At 36.2% G+C, this 26,124-nt stretch overlaps 1 protein-coding gene across 1 annotated transcript; it reads left to right on the top strand.

The window, feature by feature from the left end:
* The first annotated feature begins 18,664 nt into the window (after nt 1–18,664).
* On the top strand, nt 18,665–25,770 carry LOC103712560 (probable serine/threonine-protein kinase PBL16). The gene is made up of 6 exons (XM_008799110.4): nt 18,665–19,362; nt 20,000–20,307; nt 20,408–20,543; nt 22,091–22,227; nt 22,841–22,964; nt 25,165–25,770. The coding sequence occupies exons 1-6, from the start codon at nt 19,311–19,313 to the stop codon at nt 25,497–25,499; spliced, it is 1,092 nt and encodes a 363-aa protein (XP_008797332.2). The 5' UTR covers nt 18,665–19,310; the 3' UTR covers nt 25,500–25,770.
* The last annotated feature ends 354 nt before the right edge of the window (nt 25,771–26,124 follow it).

Raw genomic sequence — 26,124 nt, forward strand, 5'->3', positions numbered from 1 at the left:
TGTAATAGTCACATGAAGGCTATGCTTAAACTGCTGAGAGTTTGCATCAGTGGTGCACTGGTGATTTAACTGTAGGCATTACATCATAAAAATCAGATTTCCTTTGTACAGCCTCAAGGGGGAATGAAACCTCCTATATAAATCTTCTAACAACTTTAAAACCTAGTTAATAAAGTAAAATATATAGGATTATTGAAATACAATTATGACATCCTAACCTATGTTCTATAATATTAACAGCATATGTTGGCAAAAGAACTACTAAAGATTTGTGAGTTCTTAGCGTTACCCCAAGCTACATTATTTCTTTATGAGTGGAGTGGCAGAGGGATTTGGGAGCTATTATTACCTTCATGTCATTCTTCTTCAAAGTAATGAACATGATACACTACTCTAGCTACTCTACATTCTTTACTGGATAAAAACTATGATCTGAATTGACCTTTTTTTTTTTGCAAAATTAAGTTTCTCGATGATTTTTTTTTCCTACCAAATTCATGGTATATTAATTTGACCATGATAGACAAATAATGGAATTTGAGTATCAATTTTTTTTCAAAAAAAAATTAAGTGTCAATACATTGCGTAAATGTGAATCAATATCAAAGCCTATGGGACTTACAAAACACTCCTCATCTACAGCCATGAGTTCATATCATCATTCTTCTTTTTACCTCAACAAAAATACCATCATCATGGATCACCGGCATTCATTCGGTCTTCCTTATAGCTAACTATTATTACATGCATGCATGTATCAGTGGCTTTGCTACTTACATTAAACCCATTCTTGGACCACCCAAAAAATCAACCATTTCAACAAAATTTTACTATCATTCTTATGTTCGATAAAAACAGGGTGCTAAAGAGCTCTCTCACCAAAATCACGAAAACAGACCAAGTACCCTGTTCGAGGAATGCTGCAACGAGACTTTGCTAATTGGAAGATGCACTTAGTGGTCATTTCAAATCATATTTAGGCTGCAAAAGGGGCTGGATGAACCATTAAATAGCTATAGCATGTACGTACTCAACATTAACCGACCCAAATAGCTATAAGTGACTATATTTTTCATATGGTAACTAGAAACAGCCATGTTATTATAGCATAGTACTCCAAGGCTCATTGATAGTTTACGTGTAACGTAGGTTTTATGCATCACTTCCAGCTTTTAATTTTTAGTTTGCACAAAAAACAAAACTTATTTTTGGTTTTCAATTTCTTTGGAGTTTTTGGTTGTGACAGTAGTGGTAGCAGCCTACAGCTAATGGGTGGTGGTGGGGGCCAACAGTGGTGGTGGTAGTGATCATGGATGGTGTCCATTTTTCTTAAAAAAAGTGAAAGCTATTTCTCGAACTTTCATTTTTTTCAGAAATTCTAAATAATAATTTTAAAAAATCAAAAAGCAAAATGGGTAACCAAATGAGTTCCTAGCATCGGTTTTTAGTTTCTATAAATCGAAAACTAACAGCAATACTGGATAGGCTGTAAATAAACAAGAAATAAATTTCAATGAAAATTTATAATGAACAAATTAAGCTATACTAAGAGAATATTTTTGTGCCTCAAAATTCCTAAATTAAATATCAAGTCTTGTTCCTTTTTTGGCATGAAGGAATGGGTAAATTTACTTTTGATGCCACATTTTATAAATCCTAGAGAATATATTGGCATCAATATGCTAAAATTCCATTCTCTATATTATTTTCTTGAAGGCTGGATTTTGATCCAATGAACTCATGCATACAACATTTTCGTCACACTCAAAACAAATAATGTGATTTGTGCATAGATTTTACAGAAGTGGTGATGCTTTATGCAATTAGTTTGTCCATGAATAGGATTTTGCTTATAGTAGCAAGATAAATAAAATTTTTCAAGAGCATGTTGAGGAACCTATACATTCATCCATTGAGACAGCTCGGTATCATAACTTGGTAAAAGATTGTGATCAAGTACTATATTCGGGTTGTAAGAATTTTTCAAAGATTTTTTTTATTGTGCATTTATTCCATTTAAAATATTTGAATAGGTGATCTAGCAAGTCTTTTATTATGCTACTTCAATTATTAAATGATACATTTCGGAAGGTATTACTTTGCCATCATCTTCTTATGAAGCCAAAAAACTAGTAAAATAATTGGATCTTGGATATAAAAAGATTCACAGTTGTCCAAATGACTGTATTTTATACCGTGGTGAAAATGTTAACCAAGAGTCGTGCCATATGTATGAATCTTTATGATGAAAAAAGCATAAAGTAGATGAGGATGATTTATTGAATGAAGTGGATGCTACAAGAACTAAAAAAAAATCGACCAAAGTTTTGCATTATTTTTCTCTCATACCTAGATTGAAAATGACTTATGCATCATCAAAGATAACTTCATCAATGAGATGGCATGACGAAAGTTATGCAAAAAATAGAATGTTAAGATATCCAGTAGATAGTTTAACATGAAAAGTATTTGATGATAGACATCACAATTTTTCTTATGATGTTCGTAGTGTTAGTTTGGGTTTAGCTACTGATGGGTTCAATTCATTCCGAATGATGAGTTCTATACAATACTTGGCCGGTTGTTTTGATTCCTTATAATTTGCCACTATGGATGTGTATAAAATAGTCTTCACTTATCATGTCAATAGTTATTTAAAGTGATAAGGGTCTAAGTAATGATATTGATATTTTTCTGCAGTCTTTAATAGAGAAATTGAAATAGTTATAGCAGGGTATCGATGCATTTGATGCTTTCACTGGCCAAATATTCAAATTGCGGGCAGTTCTTATCTGGACTATCAATGATTTTCCTACATATGCTAATATATCTGAAAAGAGCACTAAGAAACGTATTGTATATTCCTCTTGTAGGGATTCAACCCATTTGTATTGTACATAAAGAAAAATTCTATTATATGGGCCATCATCGATGGTTAGAAGCAAACCATCCATTTCGATTTCAACAAGATCTGTTTGATGATACTATAGAGTTGTGATCTACCCCCATTCTACCAACTAGAGTTGAAGTTCTTGACAAATATATGGCATCAATTACAATTATGCTAAGGTCCCTAAATGTTCAAAGAAAAAAGAAAGGGAGGATGTTGGTAGCTCAATGAATGAAGGGTTAATAGAGGAGATCAATACTAGCAATCTTGATGTAGGGGTGTTTGAAGATGCTGACAACTTCTTCGTGAATAATGACAACATATATGGACATGGAAATGATGATGACATAATGGTAGCATCTACACATAGAGCTATTAAGCAATTATGGAAAAAAGGCGCATTTTTTTACTTTATTGGGAGTGCAATCTTCTTCAGCATAATCTTGATGTAATGCATATAGAGAAGAATGTTTGTGATAATTTTATTGAAATATTATTAAATCTTGATGGGAAGATGAAAATAAGCGTCGTCAGTTGATAATTAGCAATGTTATTTTGCATCATTAATTAGCGATGCAAATAAGCATTGTTAATTAATTAGAGATGCTTTATTGCCGATGCTAGTTAAAGCATCGTCAATTAGTGACTCTTAAAAACATCGTTTTCCTTCCTTAACTCACAATGCGAGCCAAAAGTATCGTAAAATTATTTTTTCACGGCTGCACTACTGATGCTTTTGCGAAGCTTTAGAAAGCGTCGGAATCTGTCACACTACACTTTTTTGCCTTGGCAAATGGATTAAAAAGCATTGGTAATGCCACTTCTTCCTATAGTGTTATGAAATTAATATACTATTGCAGAAAGTCCATATGATCCTAACCATAAGATTTCTCACTAATATCTAAACAATTTGATTACATTTTGAAGCATGTTATGACTCGAACCATCTCAGCAAAGAGAATCATGGCACTAAGCTGTTGTTACACTCAGGCATTACTTGACAATGTCAAAGAAGAAATTCATGTTTGCAGGGAGAAAGTATAGGGAAAGATATAAGCCAAGATGTTCTAGCAATTTGACAAGAGATCTTTCATGACAGAGTAAGCAAATATCTCTGACATGACCACCTTGGTCATTGAAGATAAACACGACTCTCTAGGTGTTGACCATTCTCTGACAATATTAGGAGTTTTAGTTAGAACACTGCCAAGTTGATTTGACTCAATTTGTCCACCTAGTCATTTTAATCACTGCTTTGGAATTGTCCTTGCTAGACTATACAAGTTGACCTGAGACTTAGTTGATCTGGTTTCAGTTTTAATATATGTTCTATTTCAGTTTTTTCATTTCACAATTGAACTACATTACTAGATGTTTCTGACTTGGACAAAATCCTAAACTTAGACCAGTTGGCCTGAAATCTGGACAACTGACTCAAATCCTAAGCTATAGATAATGGTGTTTTGCAAATCATATTAGCCCGGAGCTTTGGAATTTCAAAATAGACCATACTCACAAGCATTTTGGCATTTATTCTTGGGCTAGTATTTTTTGTAATGGTGGATACCTTGAACTCAGAGAATTTTTTTCCTCTCAAGATCTCAAACTAACATCAACCTTCTCAGCTGATCACAATTGCTTGGCCAATGCACTTTTGGAGAAGCGCTTATCATGATATATAGAAAGGCCAGTTAATACATAGGGTGGCAAACATAGTTGATTGAAAAATTTAAGATCTTGGAACCACTGCACAACTCTCAATTGTTGCATCTAGACTTGGAAAAAAAAAAGAGATAAAATATGGGAGGTGACAGATTTATGTAGAGAACTATGATAAATAAAGCATTAAAAAATAGTGAACATGCTTTCCAAAAAAAAAGAATAGTGACAATGGATGGTAAAAATAGCTTCTATCATATTGAATCACAAGGTTAGGGGGGGAATTTAAAGTTCCTGCAAAATATGGTGGATATTTGCCAAAAGTTTTAGAAGTAAATCATGGCAGGTAAAGAATTCATATGAGAAGGATAATAGATGTTAAACTTACTAGTACATATCATTTTGAAAATAAGAGGGAGTCCTATCAGGGAGTCTATCCATATATCACCACCAAGGAAGTTCCTCTTAATGGAATTACTTAAGATGAAATGTTGGGGATAATACTTGATGCAGGACTCACTCGCAGGTTATTGAGAGAGAAGAAGCACAAGGAACAAAAAGAGAAAATAGGAAAAAAACTCCGTGAAATTTTTTATTAATCACCCAAAATAATCTAGTACAAACTAAACCCTAGGCCGCCATACATAGACGAGCCTTACAAATCTGACTGAAAATAGAAAACCTGACCGAAAATTAAAAGAGAATATACTAGTACTGCTCGACTATAAAATCTGAAAATCTGAAAAAAATAATATTTTTTCTAAAAAACAATTCAAATGGAACAGGGTGCGAATAAGCTGGCTCCTACAGGGTTTGGTATGACCCAACTAAGCATAGAACTTGCCAGCTATGTCTTGTACTGCATCAACACCACTTGAGGACTCAGAACTCCAGAACGCCGTTCACTCAGGCCATAAGTTGCCAGTTTATATGAAAACAAGCCTAGAAGATGACATAACAATAATTAAGCACAAAAACTAACAAATTATAACCAAAATAATCTTTTGCAATGATGCTAAAAGGTTGTGAATAGTGTCATTCGGCAACCAAAGGAAACCATGAATAATCCCTGAAAATTTCTTGTTCAATGTTTAGTCCAAGACTATGGCAGCAGCATATAGCCAATAGCTGAGGCTAACACCTGGTAACACCCCAAAAGAGCCTAGTCCTATTCAACTTTATGCAAAGGTAGGCCTAAAATTATTTTCAACTGATTCTCTAGTTATGCCATTCACTCTCCATGGGGACAACTCTCTGTTAAAATACAACTGGTCCTGTTGAGACTAGATCAGTTAAGACTTGTTAATGAGATTTAACGATTGCTTTTACTCGAGCAAATCATTTAGATCATGCTTGTACATCGATTTGAGATGAACCTCTTGAAATTTTTTCCCTGCCCATGTTGCAATGTCTTTAGATTCTAAACTAGCAACCAAAATAGAAGATACAAATCTAAGATCCTAATTTTTAAGCTTTTTTCTCTGAGATAACCTCCTTTGTGTGGCATCTGTTATACTTCAGCATTTTCCAACACAACACGCGTCTATAGAATGAAAAAATCTGATGGACCACCAGGCATGCGATGTCTACTTGTTTTCCAGAAAGAACAGGTGCTATGCCACCCAGTTCCAATTCACTTCAAGTGATGGAAACCGAAGAATCCAGTTAAAATGCTACGTAAACGTCAACTATGCTTGTAGATGGGTTTTTCTGACGCCATGGATGATAACAAATCTTTTGTCGTAGCATAGAATCTATGGTTGACAAGCTCAAGTCCAACTCCAACGTAGTACAAGTTTTCCAAGTCCACTCGGTAAGCGATCATATACTCAGATCAAGACATCAATAATTGTCTGAGTCTCGAGATCTTTTTGTTTCTTGCCCTTGTTTTCTTAAATTAAATTTTAAACGCGGAGGACTTCAGTGCACAAAGTTCTTATGTCTCCTTCCAAGATCCTTGTGGACGTTTTGGGGGACAGTTGGCTGGCTGATATTCTACTGTGCAGGTGATCCACGTTTTGCAACCCCAGTGGATTGGAGGGACGTAGGGTTTGTGATCTATTGGCCCTAGGAGGGTGGGACTGGGATTGGACCTCGTCCGACAAGTCTTTGGTGAGCAGCTGGTTGAGCAGGTGTTAGCAATGCCGATCGCAGGGGCTAAGGCGGAGGACAGGCAAGTGTGGGGCCAGACGGGTAGGATAGAGGTGCGAACACAGGACCTTCTTGGGCTGGTGAGGACTGCGGCTAGGCAGATGAAGGCGGGTGGATTTGGCGGTTGCGTATCCATTCTCGAGTGGCCTTGTTTGTCTGTAAGGTCGCTTTAGGATGTTTACCTACCAGGGGAGTCCTGGCCCGACAGGAGGTGCGCATTACCCCGAAATGTTGAGCCTGTCAGGAGATGGAGGAGACTATTTTTCATGTCCTTTTTGGTTGTCAGAGGGTGGCTTCGTTATGGGAGTGTGCCTTGGCCTGCTCTAGTCTGCACTATAGGTGGGCGTCGATAGAGGACTTTCTGACCCTCCTGGCTTAGTCTTCCTGAAGATCGGGCCTCCTGTCAGTGGGGATTAGGGCAGCTTATGTGGTTTATTACTGCTGGCTAGATAGAAATGTCCAAATCTTCGAGAACAGAACCAAGCAGATGAGAGTTGTAGTAGACAAGGCCCTACTTCGCCCGACGAAAGTCCTTGATGTTACTACATCGTCATCCCTTGGGTTTGCCAGGAGAATCTAGGGCTCTCATTTCACTCACGTAGTGTCCAGGTGTGTTCTCATCTTCTGGGAGCCCCCACACCCTAGTTTCCTCAAGGTAAATTTTAACGGCAATACTCAGGAGGACGACAACTGCAGCGCCGGCTTTGTCATTAGAGATCAGCAGGCCAGACTAGTGGCGGCTGGGGAGGCAGCGTATCTTTAATCAGTCTGTCAACAGCACTGAGTTGAGAGCAGCATGGGAGGGAGTATCCTATGCGCGACGAGTGCTGAGGGCAGACCGCATTATCATTAACAAGGACTCCGCCATGGTGATCGAGAGTATCAAGGGGACCGAGAGTGCTGATTGGAAAATACGACTGCTCCACGATATTCATCGTTTGCTAGGCGAATGCATCTCCCATCGTGCCTCTCATGCTTATAGAGAGGCTAACAGTGCAGCGGATTGGGTCGCCTCCTATGCAGCTCATCATTTAGGCGATTTTATCTAGTTGGACCAGACTTCTGTCCTATCTTCCTTGCAGTCAATTTTACTTTCTGACTTTTTGGGCAAGTCCCACACCCATTATGTGTGAGCTGCCGATGTACCAAAAAAAAAGGGAAAGAATCATCACATATAGCTCATTTCATGATCTAGAAAATCTCAAAAATCTTGTCTTGGAATCACTCCTCTACTGGATTAAACAGTCTGTTTTGATATAGAGGAAAATTCACAAAAAAAAGCTATACAAATAAAGTTATTTGCATATATAGATTACAGACTGGCTAGGCTAATTAAAATCTTAAAGCCTAGATTCATGAAATCTTTTTCGGGGGTCAAGATAACTCGAGATATAGTTTCTTTTGTCCCTCATTGTAGCATATATAAATGCTTTTAGATAATAATTGAATGGCACTTGTAACAGTTTCCACTCACTCTTGCAAACCTAACATAAAAATGTTATATATATAATATTAATAATATGTAACAACCCAGGACCTCATCCAAAATTGCTAGCCGGAAGGTATTATTTAGGTTTCTTGATTCTGTATAAGTATCCAAAATCTATCCAGTGAAACCGATGTAGGGCTAAGCATACGCCCACACAGGTCCTTACATACTCCCCTCGTTCAACTCCATTCAAATCTAATCACAAACACCATAATTGGCCCGTGGTCAACCCCAATAGATCCGTGCTGCAATGTCCCCTAGTCCATATAGGTTATGGGCCAGGTCTGCTCTGATACCATTTGTAATAACCTAGAATCTCACCAAAAATAGCTAGCCAAAAAGTATTATTTGGGTTACTTGATCCTGTATAAATATCCAAGATCTATTTAGTGAATAACCGATGTGGAACTAAACACACACCTGCACGAATCCTCACATAATGACTGTTGACAATTGGAATTCTAATATAGCAATTTCTCAAATAACATATCTAGAACAAATACTACTTAGATACAGAAAAGTACTATTTCAATAAAAAAAATGCAATGTCGTCATATCATTGTAGTGATGTGTTACATTTCATGTTAATAGCTCATTATTGGTGTTGATAGGTCTTATATAATTTTAAAATTAAATAATGGGTCTTATATAATTTTTTCCCTTTATCTTCATGATGACATCTTATAATTGATATAGCAGTCTTGATGGGCACTGCCGTTATATGGCAACAATAACGGTACCGACGTTATAACTGTGAAGTTAATTTCATATTAAAAATATGAAAACTATTAACTCACTTGTTTCTTCCATTTATATATACCTTTTATCAAACATCACAAATTTTAAACCACACAATTAAACATTTCTTGATAAATACCTTGCCGGACATGAATGAGGAACTTTGGTCGGCTCTGGTTGTCTTGAGTCAACTAAATGAGTCAACCTGTTTCCCAAAGAAGATAGAATTTTCAACTTAGAGACCAAGCCGGGTTGAAATTTAATTGAATTAAGTTAAGATGAGTCCCCGAGTTGACGCAACGAGCTCTCAATCAAAGGCTCCTCCTTGCGCATAAAACACTCAGAAGAGCTTACTAAAATGAAGATTGCTATGGCATTCCTTAATATTATCTTATAAAAAGTTAGTAGACATCTGGATTATCCATTAAGATAGGGCATTTAGGGAATTTTGTTGTTCATAGGGAATTCTGGTGCACAGATAATTTTGGGACCTCAGAATAGTGTAGAGACCTGTAGGGGCCTTTGATCTTAATGAAAAGGTCCCTTATCAAAAAACTTTGCCTGCACCTTAGCAAGAGAATCTATGGCTAGGGACAGACAAGTGGTAGGCAACCCTCAGTCCATGTCATTCTCAAATTAGGTCATCTTTAGGGCTTTCTAGGATCAGAGAAGAAGGAAAGCCAAAGTGGCATCCCTTTTCCCTCTTCATGTGTTTGGGAATGCAGAAAAGGTTGGTCATAAAGGCTAAGCCAATTCTTTCTTCGCTAAGTTATACTTTCCACAAGAGTGACAAGAAGACTAACACAAAATAGCATCAGAATATCCATATATACCTCAATTTCAAGATCAACATATTTGAAAGTTTAGTCCTATGAAAAATACTTTCAGAAGACTGCACAATTCTTTTGTTATATTAATGTAATCAAATAAGCAAGAGACAGAAGGGAGATTGCCTTTTTGACATTTTAAAAGATACTACAACAGCCTGGAGTTATTCAACCATGATCCACAGTGGAACTCACATATGAAAGCTTCCCACCAAAGCTAAAATGAAAACCATGAATTTCACATGTGAAAGCTTCCCACCATAGCTAATGAAAACCATGAATGGAAAAATTTTCCTGTCCACAACTATGAATAGGTGGGCTTGACCACTCCCACATCCCTTGCCTAATGGTTGAAAAGATGGGTTCATAGTTCACATTTTTATGTTATGGACTTGTGTGAATAAAGTGTAACAACGATTAATGATTAAAAACAAAAGAAGTGATCAAGAAATCATTCTTTCTAGTTTGCTTAAAAGAAATTTCAGCATAGAATGTTGTTGGCCTATGATTTTTTTGCGCACTGACAACCTTAAGAGGCAATCGTCATATTCTTGGCTCGTATAGTAAGATTTAATTGACATGCCTCAAGGATTTGATAGCATTAAGAACTAACAAGTCTATGCATGATAAATATATGGCCGACATCTTATATTATTAGCAAAGTCCTTTTTGTACATAGTGTGCCTTGGTGGTTGACCATTACATAAATTGACAATATTGACAGCACTTTTTATGCGTCAAATCTTGTGAAGAAGTGGTGGATGAATAATCTAATCTAATCTTTAAAATAATGATGGTGCACCAATGTATTGAAACATACAGCTAATAGCAAAGAATCATGATCATTTAGACTATTACCTTTGTTAGATTCATAGAGATGCCATATGAGTTTGAAGCTTAATGCCTCCAAGGCAACTAATTTAGTTCAAGAAGATCATGGATTTCCTTAACTATAAGACTGTAAGACGTGTTGCAGAGATCACATATTTTCCCATCAATAATCATTAATGGATGATTGCTTGATTGCTTGTTTAGGGTTTTGTGTTATGAACCTAACTCTTCCATTAAATTAAATAAGGCTATGAATTGCACCATCTAATTCAAAATAATATTGGAATCATAATGCAACTAATCAAATATTAAATAGAAGGAACACACACACTTTGTGATAGCCCGATCCACTTAACTAGCCTGACCTAGGCTTGGCCCAACCACTAGCCTGCATATGCTTTGTGCATGACCAGCGGCGGAAGACTCCTAATGGGAGTTATCTTTCTCTTTAAACACTTCGGCTAGGATCCGAGTCCTAGGCCACTGGACTCGACCAAAACCCTAGGGCACCTCTATAATAAGACCTCCCCACCCCTCCATGACTCTCCACCATCAAAAGCAGCCCTTCTTTTCCTCTCTTTTTTCTATTGGAGTTCGACACCTCCCGTAACTGTGGCCACCAGAAATTAGAGCCGGAGAGCTTGCTAGAGCCAAGGTAAAACCTAGCCTTCTTCTCCTTACCTTTTTCTTCTTTCCCTAGCATTGAACCATTGTTGCCGACGTTGAATTCGCTAGAAATCAATCAAGAAAGAAGAAACCCCTATTTCTGCCCCGTTCTCCTCTTTCCTTTTTCTTCCGGCCATCTGCATCGTCGACATTCATCACCAAGACCCTTGGCCTCCCCCTTGCGTTAGCTCCTAGCCTGCACCAGAGCCCCAACCGCCGGTGAATGGGCTGGGATCCAAATTCACTGAGCCAAGAATGCCTTTGTTTCATCCCTCTTTTTGGTCATCTTCTTGCCCTTTTTCGAATGTCGTCACCTCTGCTTTCAGTTAGTGAACCTCCGACCAAGCTCCTTGACCTTTCTATGATCCCCCAAGATGGAGCCATGGCTAGTAAGTGACCTAGCACTGAATTAAAGCCAAGAAAAATATTATCTCTTCTAGCTCTTTTTCTTTGATTTCTTACTACCCAGTGATCGTCGCCAACTATCCATCGCCTCTAACTGCCGACCATACCCCCTGGCACAGCTCCCCAATGATCTCGGACTCCCCTTCCTCCTATAGGAGAGGCGAAGCCTTCTCTTTTTCACTCATATTTCTCTCTCTTCTCTCTTCTTTCTCTCTCTACTCTCTATTTTTTTCTCTAAACAGATCTATGGATCCTGATACAGAGTTCTATCTCTCTTTCTTATGCACCCAAGTTGACCTCGGTAAAGAGGTCCTAAAATACCCTGGTTCTCGGGTAGCCTGTCGGACAGATCACCCAGGCTCCTATTGAATATCTTTGAAACACATTATTGATAATATCTATCGAACAATCTTGGCCTTGATCAAGTCCGTGCTTTATGATTCATTGATCAATTCGCTTAGACCTGATCCATCCCAAGCCGTCGAACACCATCATCCGACCAACTGTCTCATTTTCTTATTATTTTATTAATATTAAAGTCATCAAATAGAAAATTAATTGGCTCTTAAATATGATTTTTAGATACGTTTAGCTAATTCACTTATTAAATCTTAAATGTTCAAATTGGAAGAGGTAAGTAAACCTTATACTCCTTACAGTTTTGAAACTTCTAAGTAAACCTTACACTCCTTATTAAATTCCAAACTATTATATATTTTTTATGCATTATGGTTTTACATTGATAATATCATATTTTCTTAAAATAAAGAATCAGCATATGCATTATGAAAATTATGCTTTGTTATGAAAGGTAGTTCCATGAATGTTTCTAATAAAAATAACATATTTATGAAGTACGGACCCTATCATGCCATCTAGTATTTTTCCATCTACTTATGTGTATGTTTTAAGAAAATAAAATAAATATTTATTTTAAAGATTCTCAAATAGCTATATATGATCCTCTAGAATTGGGGAAGATTGACATCGAGAATTAGTTCCATACGAATACAGGCCCTGCCAGCGACTATCAAGTTGGAAAACAAAATATGATACTTTGTCGATTATGAATATAGGCCCTATCATTATAGCATGAATATCCGTGAGCAATGCTTTAACCTATGATATAACTAATGGCAAAGCATGATTTATAATTTAATTTGTACAATATACTTGGAACCTTTTTTTATGAAATATTGATAATTTATGCATTTATTATTGGTTTTATAACTTATCATACCATTTTATGAAATATTTATTTTTGTAATATTTATTGTTGTCTTTAAATGATGCATTATTCATAGAAAAAATTTATACTTGATCGGGTAAAGTCCGACCGTCTTCTCCTTTTCTTTCTCTTCTTTCTCTAGCCAGAACCATTGTTGCCGACCTTGATTTTTCTAAAAATCAACCAAGAAAGAAGAAATCCTTGTTTTTGCCCCCATTTTCTTCTTTTCTTTTTCTTTCGGCCATCTCCACTGTCAGCATTCATAGCCAAGGCCCTCAGCTTCTTCTTTCTGTTGGCTCCTGGCCTCCACCAAATCCCCAGCCGCCAGTGAGAAAGCAAGGACCTGAAATCCACCAAGCCAAGAATACCTCTATTCCGCCCCTCTCTTTTATCATCTTCTCTCCCTTTTCCGGCCGTCGTTGCTTCTATTTTTGCTTGATGAACCCTTGGCCAAGCTCCTTGACCTCTCTATGATCCCCTATGGTGAAGCCATGGCCGTCGGTGAGAGACCTGGCATCGAACAAAAGCCAAGAAAAAATACTCTATTTTTGGCTCTTTTCCGGTCGCTACCGCTGGCTGCCCACTGCCTCCGACCGCCGATCATGCCCCTGGTACAAACCCCCAATGACCCTGGCCTCCCCTTCCTCTTCTAAAAGAGGCAAAGCCTTCTCTTTGTCACTCATATTTCTCTCTCTTCTCCCTATTTTTTCTCTCTAAACATACCTATAGATCCTAGTATGGAGTCTCATCTCTCTTTCATGGACCCAAGTTGACCTAGTAAAAAGGTCCTGAACCGCCCTGATGCTCAAGCAGCCTATTAGACCAATCACCCTGGCTCCTAGTGAATATCTTTGAAATTCATTATTGATGATCCCCATCGAACAATCTTCACCTTGATCGAGTTTGTGCTATATGATTCATTGATCGAGTCCATGCTTTATGATTCATAAATTGAGTTGCTTTGATCTAACCCACTCTGAGCTGCTAAACATCATCATCCGACCAACCGTCTTTTTTTAATTATTTTATTAGTATTAAAGTCATGAAATAGGAATTAATTTGGATTTTAATGTTTTAAATAAATTTAGCCGGTTCACCTAGTGAATTGTGAAGGTTCAAGTAGAAGAAGTAAATAAACCTTATATTCCTTACTAGTTTTCAAATTTATAAATAGACCTTATACTTCTTATTAATTTTCAAACTATCATATGTTTTTCATGCATTATGGCTTCTCATTGATGATATCATATTTTTTAAAAATAAAAGACCAGCACATGTATTATGAAAATTATACTTTGTTATAAAAAGTAGTTCCATAAATGTTTTTAATGAAAATAACATTTTTATGAAGCACAAACCTTATCATGCTATTTAGTTTTTTTTCCATCTACTTATATATACGTTTTAAAAAATATATAAATATTTATTTTAAAGACTCGCAGGTAGCTATGTATAACCCTCTAGAATTGAAAAAAATTGACATCCTGAATGATTTATAATTTTATTTGTACAATATACTTGGAACCATGTTTATAAAAATATTGATGTTTTATGCATTTACGATTAGCTTTATGACTTATTTTATCATATTATACTATAAAATATTTTATTTTTTAATATTTATTATTATCTTTAAATGATGTATTATTTATAAAAAAAATTATACTTGATCCGATAAGATAGTATAAGCTTTACTTACTGAGTTATGTAGCTCACATCTCTTTTTTTTCAGACGAATAGGATCACTAGGAACGAAAGACAATCCAAGCTTGGAGTTTGCACTAGCAAGCTTGACAATTTAATAGCAAAATTTTTATTTTTTAATTAATTATGAATTTGTAGTTTCTGACTTTTTGAATTTTAAGAATGATGAGTTTTTGGTATTTATATTTAGATTTAGACGTTTTGAATCAATATTTATTTTATGACTTTATGGATGATGGAATTAGACCCCTTTATTATATTTTATTTATGTTGGATTTATAGGTTGATTATAATTATTAGCTTCGTATGATCGTAGACTATATCTCTTAGTAGTATGGTCGTATTATGTCTTAAATTTGGTGTATGACATATTTATTGAAAAAGAAAGAAAGAAAGAAAGAAAGAAAAAGAAAAAAGAAGGGTGAGGGGGACTATCTTGATCTTAGGATAAATATCCCAGTCGAATTTGATATTCAAGGCGAGGGATTTTGGAGAGAAGATGGAAATCAGCTGGTCAAGGTCGAGGCCTTTTTTTTTTACTCTCTCTCTCTCTCTCTCTCTCTCTGCTCATTTTTGTGGTCTTGATGGCATGACTTGTCAGGGTCTAGGCCTTGCCCTTGGAAAAAAGGTACGCCCATTTGAGCCATTAAGAGCCAAAGCAGATTCCATGTATCATTTATCAAGTCCCACTCCCACCCAGTAAGTTTTATCTACATGCTGCCAAGTCAAAGCAGGACCGCAGAATACGACTCCTAATCTGACACTACCTGATTTCGCGTCGGGACGACTCAGCCTTTACCTGCCCATAGGTCGACGCTTGGACTCAATTATAATCACTCTCTTGGACCTGTTGTCTCCTCTCCTTTCTTGCCTAACCAAGCCTCGAACCAACTTGCCTCGACTTGTACATGCCAATGTTTTGTAACCTAATCTGATTAGACTTGATCAAATTGATCCATAAATTTTTGTAACCTATATGATCCAACTTGCTTGGACCAATTCTCCTGCTTCTCAGGTGTCTCTTTTTGAAGTAAACAACTAGTACTAAAAGAGACAACAATTTTTTTTTGGAAAACTAGGCAAAGTTTATATTACAAGTTCACAAATATAAGGAGATTATTAGTATAGACAAGACATGGAAGTTCCAGGAGCTATGAGTCCAAGCAATACCTTCTTGAATGAGTAGTGGCAATACCGGCCAACCAATGAGTAGCTTGATTAGCTCGCGGATATACATGTACAACAAAAAAAAAATTAGAGGACCTCAGCCAAGAGCCCAGATAGGTGAGTCACCATAGCAGTGTTTCTTATCATAACTTATCAATCAGTTGAACTTTACCTAACTCAACATATAAAACTCCACACTCAAAATACTAGCCAAGTCAAAGCTTTGATCTTACTCATCCAATTTTACAAACAAAACAAAACAAAACAATCGATGCTAAGTTATTTCAATATTAAAAAAAAAATTGAAAAAAAATTAAACTCTGACCCATCAAGTTTAGGTGATTTTCTAACCCACTTTCTTATCTTTTAAAAATTTTCAAAATAAACTTTTAAGTTTCTAAGTTGTTCTAAAATGTTTCTTTCATTGATAAAATAATGGGATATAACCATCACATAATAGTATAAAGTAATTGTAGGGCGAAAAAATAATGGCACATAACCATCACATAATAGTATAATGTTGTTGTAGGGCGAAAATACCCATTGTTTGGAGTAGAGTCATTGACCTGGTTCATGGAGTTTGGTTACGACAAGAAGTCAGAGAAATAGGAGAGGCAATAGTAGAGCAAAGGAGTTGGGTTGGCATTCAACGCCATCATAAGGCGGCATTCGGTAGTAGCCTTGATTCGTGTGCAGGGACGCTACATGGAGGGCCGGGAGATAGTGGCAAATAGAGAGCAAGAAAATATAAATATATAAATATATAAATAAATCTATCTCATTCTATTAGTTTAAGTTTTTGAAACAAGTGATTTTTACGTGGTATCAGAACAGAGGTTCTGAGTTCGAATCCTATCTCCGCACTTTTTAACTTCATTATTAAAAATTTCACATGTTAAGCTCATCCATTAAAGAAAAGTCCGACCAATATAGGTAGTGCAGGGAGAAGTGGCAAATAGGACTAGAGAAAGCTCTGACCATGTCTACGTTAGACTTCACATACATGTCATACAGTCTGCTTCTTTTTCTTTTTTTTTTGGGGTAATCTAATGTCACAGAGTCTTCGTTGGATACTGAAAGGCTTTAAGTGGGACCTCTAAGTATGAGATCAATGAATCCATGTTGGCCAAGATCTATCATGATAAATCTATATATCTTGATACATATGCCAATATGATATCAACATAATATTTACTATTTTTTTCCATCTTCTCCATCAAAAAAGAAAATACTGTTTCTTTTCCATCTTTCATCAAACTACGTAATCTTGGAGTTATTCATTGACCGTGATATTAACATCTTTTCATATACAACGACTTTGATATTTGAATTCTCAATTCTTTACGAAAATTCTCCAAATTCTATCTTGGTCGAGATAAATTGAGATTTAAATTAATCTGATATCAATAACAGAATCACCGAAATAAAAAGGTAAAAATCATGCATAAGTATCGTAACTGAAGTTGCGAATCCTCCGAATGTGTGGTTCCCTATTACTAATTTGAAGCTTCACTCTGAACTTCTTTACTTCAATTTTTTTTTTTTTTTAATACTTGTTGGATGCCTTTGTATATATTTTACTTGCAAGGAGTTCTATCTATTGCCAAACACAATGGGTGGGTTGATTACAAAGTTAGCAAATCAATTGCCGTGTGCCTGATAAATTTTTCATATTGTTCACAACGATCATCTTAAAATAGTTTTCCACCAAACAATTAGGTGGAATTGCTGATCTCAAACAGTTTGATTCAATCGTGAACAACTAGGGAATCACAGTTCCTTAGGTACATGGAAGTAGGGTTCTCCCCATGTTCTATATCACCTATATCATAGAGGACCAAAAATATCCTTTTATTAGAAGGAAAAAAAAACATAAATAAAAGGCATTATTGTCTTTTAATCCAATTCATTGTACAGCTTTAGTATAATACAATTGTTTTAGTTGGATGGGAATAAACATTATTTATTCGACAGAAAAAAGGAATTATCCTATCTTATTTTAAAATTAATTATATCAATTAAAAAGAAGAATAACTTGTCCACAAATTACTTATCCAGGATAGGCCACAAGAGTGCTGGGTGTTTGGTATCTCGGCCAATACAGACATAAGCCAAGATGTCAGCCCACACAAATTAAGTTGAAACATCTATCAGTATAGTAGAATCTTATTTTTCTTCCTTTCTTTGAGTTTTTTTTTTCTTTTTCTTTTTACAAATAGTAAACCTAGATTAATTACCATTCAATGCATTGCAATATTTAATGATTTAAAACTGAGAAGTCTTGATTGAAAGTGCCATAACACTAGCCTATATATTGGAATACATCAGCTTAATCAGCTAAATTAATGAGGATTGAGTGCCTGGTCCCAACACAAACTGGTATTTCAGCAACAGATCTCCATTGAAATGAAAACCTTGAGTAAAGACTGAGACATACCAATATGCCAGCCTTTGAGATCCATGGTCACATGAGCCCACCATGGCATGGAAAGGAATTGTATGGGGGAAGGGAAATGGGGGTGCATTCCTTGCACCCTTTTTCCCACACTGTGGTGTCACTAGATTACATAAATGTACTGCTGAAGACTACTTTGCTAATTCAAACCCCACTGCTCTCCCACCACCACCACCACTCAAAAAATGAGATTGCCTGTGTTGGATGGTAGTGTTTGGGCCACCACAACCCCATAGAGGACCCAAGAGACCATCATTACTCACTACAGGAGACCAAGAAAGAAAAAAGCCACCCCACCACCAAACTCCCATCCAAGATAAACATCCCAAAAGAAAAGTTGAAGTAAAATTGAAGGAAGGAAAAGGACTATAATGAATATAAAGGAGCACTCCCCAGCCCCACTCAAGCGTATTGGTGGGCTTACATTTCTTTGATGGGGAGAGCTCTCACTTTCATGCATTTCCCTCTCCCTCCTTGGATTGTTTACCCTTTTAATAAGACCCTCCTAACTCTTTCAGGGAAACTCAAGTCTTCAGGAATCCCACAAGAAAAAGGCTTAATTCCAAGTTTAAAATTAATTCCAGAAGCTACCCCCAATTGCCATAAAGGAAAGTGAGGTTTTAGTTGAAGCATTCATTTCTTTTGTTTCCTCTCAGAGCTTCCTCTTTCTCCCACACAGCCATTAGAAACCAACCAAGAGGCCTCTAAAGAGTTCTTTTCATTTAAGTTCTTAATTCACCCTCCTCCCCTCCTTCAATATCTTAGCTCAGCTTTAGTCTTAAATTAAAGCTGATATTTCTTTTCTTCTCTACTGTTAAACTATATTTATTTCCACTTCCTTCCTCCCATCTCTCTCTCTCTCTCTCTCTGGAAAGAGATATCTCTTTGCTTATTTAGTTTTAGATTTTTTGCCTCTCCTTCTCCCCCTTACTTTCTGTGTTTCTTTCCCGTGATACCCATAGACCAAGTAAAACTCTCTCTCTCTCTCTCTCTCTCTCTCTCTCTCTCTCTCTCTCTCTCTCTCTCTCTCTCTCTCTCTCTAGCAATGGAAAGGATATCTTCGTGAGGGGAGTGGGGAGACTGAGGCTTGTGGGGTATTAATGGGTAATTGCTGGTGTAGACGGAGCCTGTCCATTTACAATGAAAAGGCAGGTGAGTTTTTTGGGATTTGAGTTACTGCTTTCATGCATGCTTAGATTGGAACAAGTGAAAATTTTGATTCTTTTCTTCTCTTTTATACGTATTTATACGGTTGTCCGGTTTTAGTGCCTTCTTTTTTGACCATTAAAGTATGCCTGTGATAGGATTTTGAGTCTGGTTTTTCTTTCTAGTTATACCTTTTGAATCATTTGTAACATCTAGGCTTTGTTTTCTGCAATTGGATCTGCCTACAGGAAGATGCTTGGAACATGGAAGGCTTTTTTATCTCTCTTCTTGTTACTTCACTAAGAAAGCGGCATAAAGTGGCCTTTGCCTTGTTTTACTTCCCAATTTCCATTTTTTTTAAAATTCTTGACACAACCTATTTGTTAGAGAACTTCTGAAAGAGGAATAAAAGGAGATTTCATATTAAGTTTTTCTTCCTTTGTTGTTCCTGTTGCTTCTTGATGTAAAAATTGGATGACTGGACGTTTTTTTATTTAATTTTGTGTTACAACTTGCCTGTTTCTGCTTCTTGATACATCCAAAGAGAGAAAATTTTGATGTTTAAATTCTAAATCCTCTTGATATATACTTTATTTTTACCAGTTTCTGAAGATATTTATGTTTTTTCCTCTTTTCTCGATAGAATCTCCAAAAATCCAGAGTCCAGTGAAGGAGGAAGAGAAGGAGGGCAGCAAATTGCCCTCAACTCCTAAGGAAGTCGAGGACTTCCGTCGAGACACTGCTGCCAACCCGCTGAGATCGTTTACTTTTGATGAACTTAAGATCATCACAGGGAATTTCAGGCAGGACTCTGTTTTGGGTGGAGGGGGATTTGGAAGTGTTTATAAGGGATTTATAACTGAAGATCTTAGGGAGGGGCTTCAACCTTTTCAAGTAGCTGTGAAGGTCCATGATGGTGATAATAGTTTCCAGGGTCACAGAGAATGGCTGGTAACCTACCGTATCAACTTAATTTACATATTTATACCTATTTTCACGTAACCTTTTACTTGGATAAAGTAACTCTCAAGGAACCTCGAAATGTCTGCAGGCTGAAGTTATATTCCTTGGACAACTTTCTCATCCCAATTTGGTGAAATTGATCGGATACTGCTGTGAAGATGAGCACCGCATGCTAATATATGAGTTCATGTCTCGGGGCAGCGTGGAAGCCAACCTCTTTTCAAGTAATTATTGCTGTCTCAACTTACAATTTGGTGCTACTAATTCATATATTTTATTAGATACAATGCAATTGTGATTTAGTAACAGAAACCTGTGTAAAGAAGAACTGATCTCTTGTTCCTTATGACCTTGTCTACAAAATAACTTATCACTTTCCACCAAACCTGTTTCTCTAATTTCTGGATGCGATGTGTTTAGTCAATGTTGTTTCCAGCATCTATCCGCATAGGTCTATTCTTATCATCTTAATCATTTTCTTTTTCTTTTTAAATCTTACTTCCTGGGAGCTGCCTTTAGTAGTGGAATATATTTCACCATAAACAGTAGTAGAACCCAAGTCAGGAACCATGTCATCATATAAACATCATGTACTAGTTAATTACTTGAAAGCATGCTCCTCTTGAGGCCTTTTCAGATAACAAATCAATCACTTCATGGTTAGCCAATAGCATAACAAAACCAGCTTGGCCAGGCCTACTGCTTCATTATCCTTGAAAACAACATATAAGTGCTGCTAATTTCCTTTTATTTGAACCATTTTTGGCATTTGATTAGCCACAATCGCCAATAGGTGCCACACATTTTCACAAGACTTATTGGCCAAGCCAGAAAACTAGATAGGTTTCCTTCACCCCTTTGAGTTTGGCAGGCCGGTCATGTTTAACTTGGATCAATGCAATGTGCACTATATATTTCCATATGTTACTTGTATTTTCCATGGGGCTCTCACACAAAGTAAATGATAATTTTGAAAGAAAATATATGCAAAAAAAAAGGGTCCTTGGTGAAGTATGATCTTTTGAATCTATTAATGTTCTTACATAATCTTGAAGATAAAACTGAATATAAGTTCTTCAAAACTTTTCATTTCCTTTTCTTGTCCTTTTTCATTTTATGGATGGATGGAAGATTTAGCAGTCTTCTATCTGGGCATAAAAATGCATAAAGAAAAAAATACTTCCCTGATCTATAAGTTACCATTTTTTTTAATTTAAACAAAAAAGTTCAACCAAAACCTTTATGTAAAGCAATAAATGTTGATTTTGTATTAGATTTGTTTTTCCATTTTTTTCTTACCTGTAATAGTGCACATGATAATACTATCATCAGTACAGTTTAGGGGACTATATTGCAGGAACAAAAAAAAAATGTAAATTCACTATGGGCTTTTAAAAGGTTGATGGTGGACATCAAGAGTTCTCAAAAAGGACTTTCTTGGGATTCTGAAATTTTGTGTAATTTTGGAACATAATGTATCATGAAATGTATAATGTCAGTTAGGAAGTAGAGTTGAAATAACTAATTTTTGTTCTGTGAAACAGATTGGATATATGTGTTGAGTACATGATAGAAGGCTTTTAAACTTTGAATTCCTTGAGTTGATCAAATAATCCAAATTCTGGAGAATTTCATGCCCTGTGGCCCTCTATCTTGTTCCAAATATCATTTTTTCTTCATCGCATTGTCATGTCCTGACACCACATTAATTATGATACTGCAAAAAGCTGCTTTTGTCTTATACTTGCTGACTGTTTATATTGTTATGTAGGAGTGTTGCTTCCCCTTCCTTGGTCTATCAGAATGAAAATTGCATTTGGTGCTGCAAAAGGGCTTGCTTTTCTGCATGAAGCTGAAAAACCGGTTATATATCGTGATTTTAAAACATCTAATATATTGCTAGACCAGGTTAGTATGTCAAAATTTCTGAATCAGTTTGATGTCCGATACATGACCTTAGCATTTTAACGACGCATTACATTTAATTGTGGCAAGGTAAATTGTTTTGCAGGTCTTTTTATTAATCTGTCAAGCAGATTTAAATAAATATGTCAAGCTGCTTTCACCATGTTTTTCCTTTCCATTGGGAGTTGTACCATTTCTTTGCATGATCAATCTGTATTTCTCATTGGAAGTGATTGGTATATGATTTGCCTCAAATTTGAGAAGTAGGATGTTAATGGTGACCAGCATCCGAGCCTATCATGTCTAGTACAATGCCCATTGATGTACATACCTAATCTGTCTACTGATGCTCCTCAAGCTTGGTTCGTGCTCATCAGTCACATTTCCTTCAAATTTCAACCATCTTTGTTCTTTCCTACTCTCTTAATGCCTGTCATCGTCTTTCTCTTTTGCTTCATATTGGAATATGTTAAGTTGTAGGTGCATCTTCTTGCCATAATTGTTATTGTGTTCATTTTCTTGAATTTTAGTTTCTCTACCTCAGTCCCTCACTCTCTCTCTGATACATTTATTGTTGTGAAGTTACTTTTGGCTTAATATTCTATTGTATGTATAGGAGTACAATGCCAAGCTTTCTGATTTTGGGCTTGCAAAAGATGGACCAGTTGGCGATAAATCCCATGTTTCTACTCGAATTATGGGTACTTATGGTTATGCAGCCCCGGAGTATATTATGACAGGTAATGTGAGCTGAGGACATAGTTTACTTAAAGAAGGGTTCTTTCATATGTCTTTCTGAGATAATGCTGATTTCACCTGTAGTTTTAGATGCTAATATGTAGTATAAGGGGATTTGTTTCTAAATTTCTGTGACTGAAAGATCTAGAGGAGTAGATCTTCATTGTGACCTTTTCCTGTAGGAAGTTGACTTATTCTTTGAAAAACAAAGATCTTCCACTGGGCATGCCTGTAATATGCATGGTGTTGCTTATGATCTTATTTCTATTTCTTCGAATTAAGTTTTACCTTTTTTTTTCCTAAAGAGATTCTGGCAAGAATATTTGAAGCAGTAATTCATAAATCTCAGGTGACTGTCCTGTTGGTTGTCAAATATTTTAGAGCAACAGGAGGTAGGAAAAACTGGCTACTTAAAGTTCAGTATATCATTATTTATAGGTTGGTCAAATTATATTGGCATTCCTTTCATGCCATCCAATAATCAAGGAACTCTGAAGCACCTAAGGTGGAAAATTTCTACAAGTTTGCCCAGAGATGTAGAGTTAACTGAAATTGGTATCCTTATATTACAACAATCATTCTTCCCCAAGGAAGCAACAATAAGGTATTTAATTCAATCATCGACTAATTTCTCTGAACTATCAGCAACTTAATAGGCCTAAAACAGAGAAAGTGTATTTTTAAATCACAGATATGGAAGAAAATGTTCCCTCTGAAAATGAATAGACCTAATTCCTTTTAGAATTAATTCCCTTTAATGGGAAAACTTTGGAAATTGGAAGAGTCCTTTTGCTCAAAATCCTACACGATCATTCAAATTACTTTCTGAGTAGAATGAAACAGGGCAGACTCTTTTCACCTACTTTCTTGGAAAAGAAATTTTTATGAGTCCCTTAAGTTCAGGTATCTAAACAGTTTGGGTGTTTTCTATTGACTTGGTCGCAAAGAGAACACTAAGCATTGATGTTTTTAAACAAGTCATCTAGAAGAATCTCTTGTTTCATTTTCAGTAGTCTACTGTTACTATAATCCTCAGTGCAGTTCATTACTTTTTCCTCCAGAATGAATGTCACTATTTGGTCCTCTACAATGGACTTGTAGAAGTTCCAATGTGGGTCCTTGTAAGTACATATGATTTGAAACAACAACTGGGCTTAACGAGATTCATTTTAGGTGAAGGATGGCAAGTTGATATGCCCATGGTACTCCTTGAAAGATAGCATGTTGATGTCCCTAAGGCTTTTCCAAATAATTAATAGGAAAATAACATTAAAATGTTGTAGAATAGATTATTGAGGAGTAGGGACATCAGTGGTCTTTGATTTTTACTTTCATGCCTCTTCATACCCATATCCTTTAGAGAGGACTTGGAATTAGATTTGAAAGACAGGTAGGATTTACTTTACATCAAAACTAAACTAGGGTTCTTAATAAGTCCGTTGTTGTAATGCATATTTCTGTTCTGGCTACTATTGTCAATTAAGGACTCTGAAGAAAGATTTATCGTTTCAAGTCTGTTCTGTTTAAAGTCTGTAGATTGCCAGTAACATAAGTCAGTCTACCTCATTAATATGATCTACATCTAAAATGTCTCCCTCGAATACATTGGTTGTTGTAAGTACGGGTACCTTTTGCCTCAATTATGATGGTGGTAGTCCAATCGAAGCTTGATTTTTGCTCAGATCTTCTTTTCTTTGCTTTTTCCTTTTATAATTCTCAATTTTCAGCTTTTCCAGGGTTTACGCAAATTGAGAGTGTAATGCTTTCTAGAACATTTAATTAAGTTGCTACTATTATTGCTATGATTATCTTCAAAGCTTCACCTGTTTAGCTGAGTCCATATCTATATCAATACATGTGATTCTTTAGTATGTACTACAGATTTTATTGCTGTTATAATTTAAAGTATTTTTTTTATAATTTTCAATTATCATTTTGAGCTGGCCTGTCCTTTCGAGAGTTAATTGGATTTCAAGAGCAGTTAGTAAAGTTTCTGCCCGCACTGATATCTTCTTTTGCAACATTGCCTATATCAAACTCTCACTCTTTCATATGAAATCAGTGGCATGCCTACTGATTTAAACTTTTTTCTTTTTACTCATTCATAATCTTGGTTTTAATCTGACATGTTTTCCATCATAAGATTCAAGTCGTTGAAGTATATTGGCGATTGAGGCTGACCAATTATCTTTTTCCATGCAGGCCATTTGACTGCCATGAGTGATGTTTACAGCTTTGGTGTAGTCCTCCTTGAGCTCCTCACTGGGAGGAAATCTCTTGACAAGTCCCGCCCAGTCCGAGAGCAGACCCTTGCCGACTGGGCTTACCCCCTTCTCACCCAGAAGAGGAAAGTCATCAACATTGTAGACCCCAGGTTGAATGGAGACTACCCTGTCAAAGCTGTGCATAAGACAGCCAGCCTGGCCTACCACTGTCTGAACCGTAACCCGAAGGCAAGGCCTCTAATGAGAGACATTGTCGACACCTTAGAACCTCTTCAACTACCCATGGAGATCCCAAACACTGGTAGCAGTTGATATCCACTGTGGATTTGATTAGGACTAAAGTATGTTATATGATTGAAGTTGCTTGTGCTTCAGGGGGATCTTTTCTTAATGTTTTGACTCCAAAGACGGGTTTTGCTGAGTATAGTCTGGCACTATAATCTGTGGTTTGTGTCTTTGGGTTGGGTTTGAATTATTTTACTTGGATTTGTAAGGTAGTTATGTAGAAATATTGAACAAAGTTGACAATTATATATGTGAGCAATTAATTTGGTGGTGCATGAAATTATGAGACAGTTTCATTCTTCTTGTTCTTTGTGTGAAGCTTGAGTAAGAGTGGTGTCATCTGCGTAGATTCAAACAGAAATTTCAGATCATGGTGAAATTTACTGAATTTCTTATTGAAGACTCGCTTATGATCTCAGTTGTTCATGCACTTGATTGTACAGACAAGTGGCCCAAACATGTTTACATATAATAGGATCTAATCATGGATCTGGACTTCTTAAAATGACTGAAATTTGTATTCTTAGGTAGTTTCTCCTTGACCTTGTCCAAAGAGAGTTAGATTTTACTTGAAGAATTTCAATTACCTGAAGTTTTCTTTTGAGAAATTCATGATCACCTTAAGGTGTTCATGCATGTAAGTGAGATCTAA

This window comes from Phoenix dactylifera, chromosome 8 (assembly GCF_009389715.1).
Source record: "Phoenix dactylifera cultivar Barhee BC4 chromosome 8, palm_55x_up_171113_PBpolish2nd_filt_p, whole genome shotgun sequence".
NCBI classification, from domain to species: Eukaryota; Viridiplantae; Streptophyta; class Magnoliopsida; order Arecales; family Arecaceae; genus Phoenix; species Phoenix dactylifera.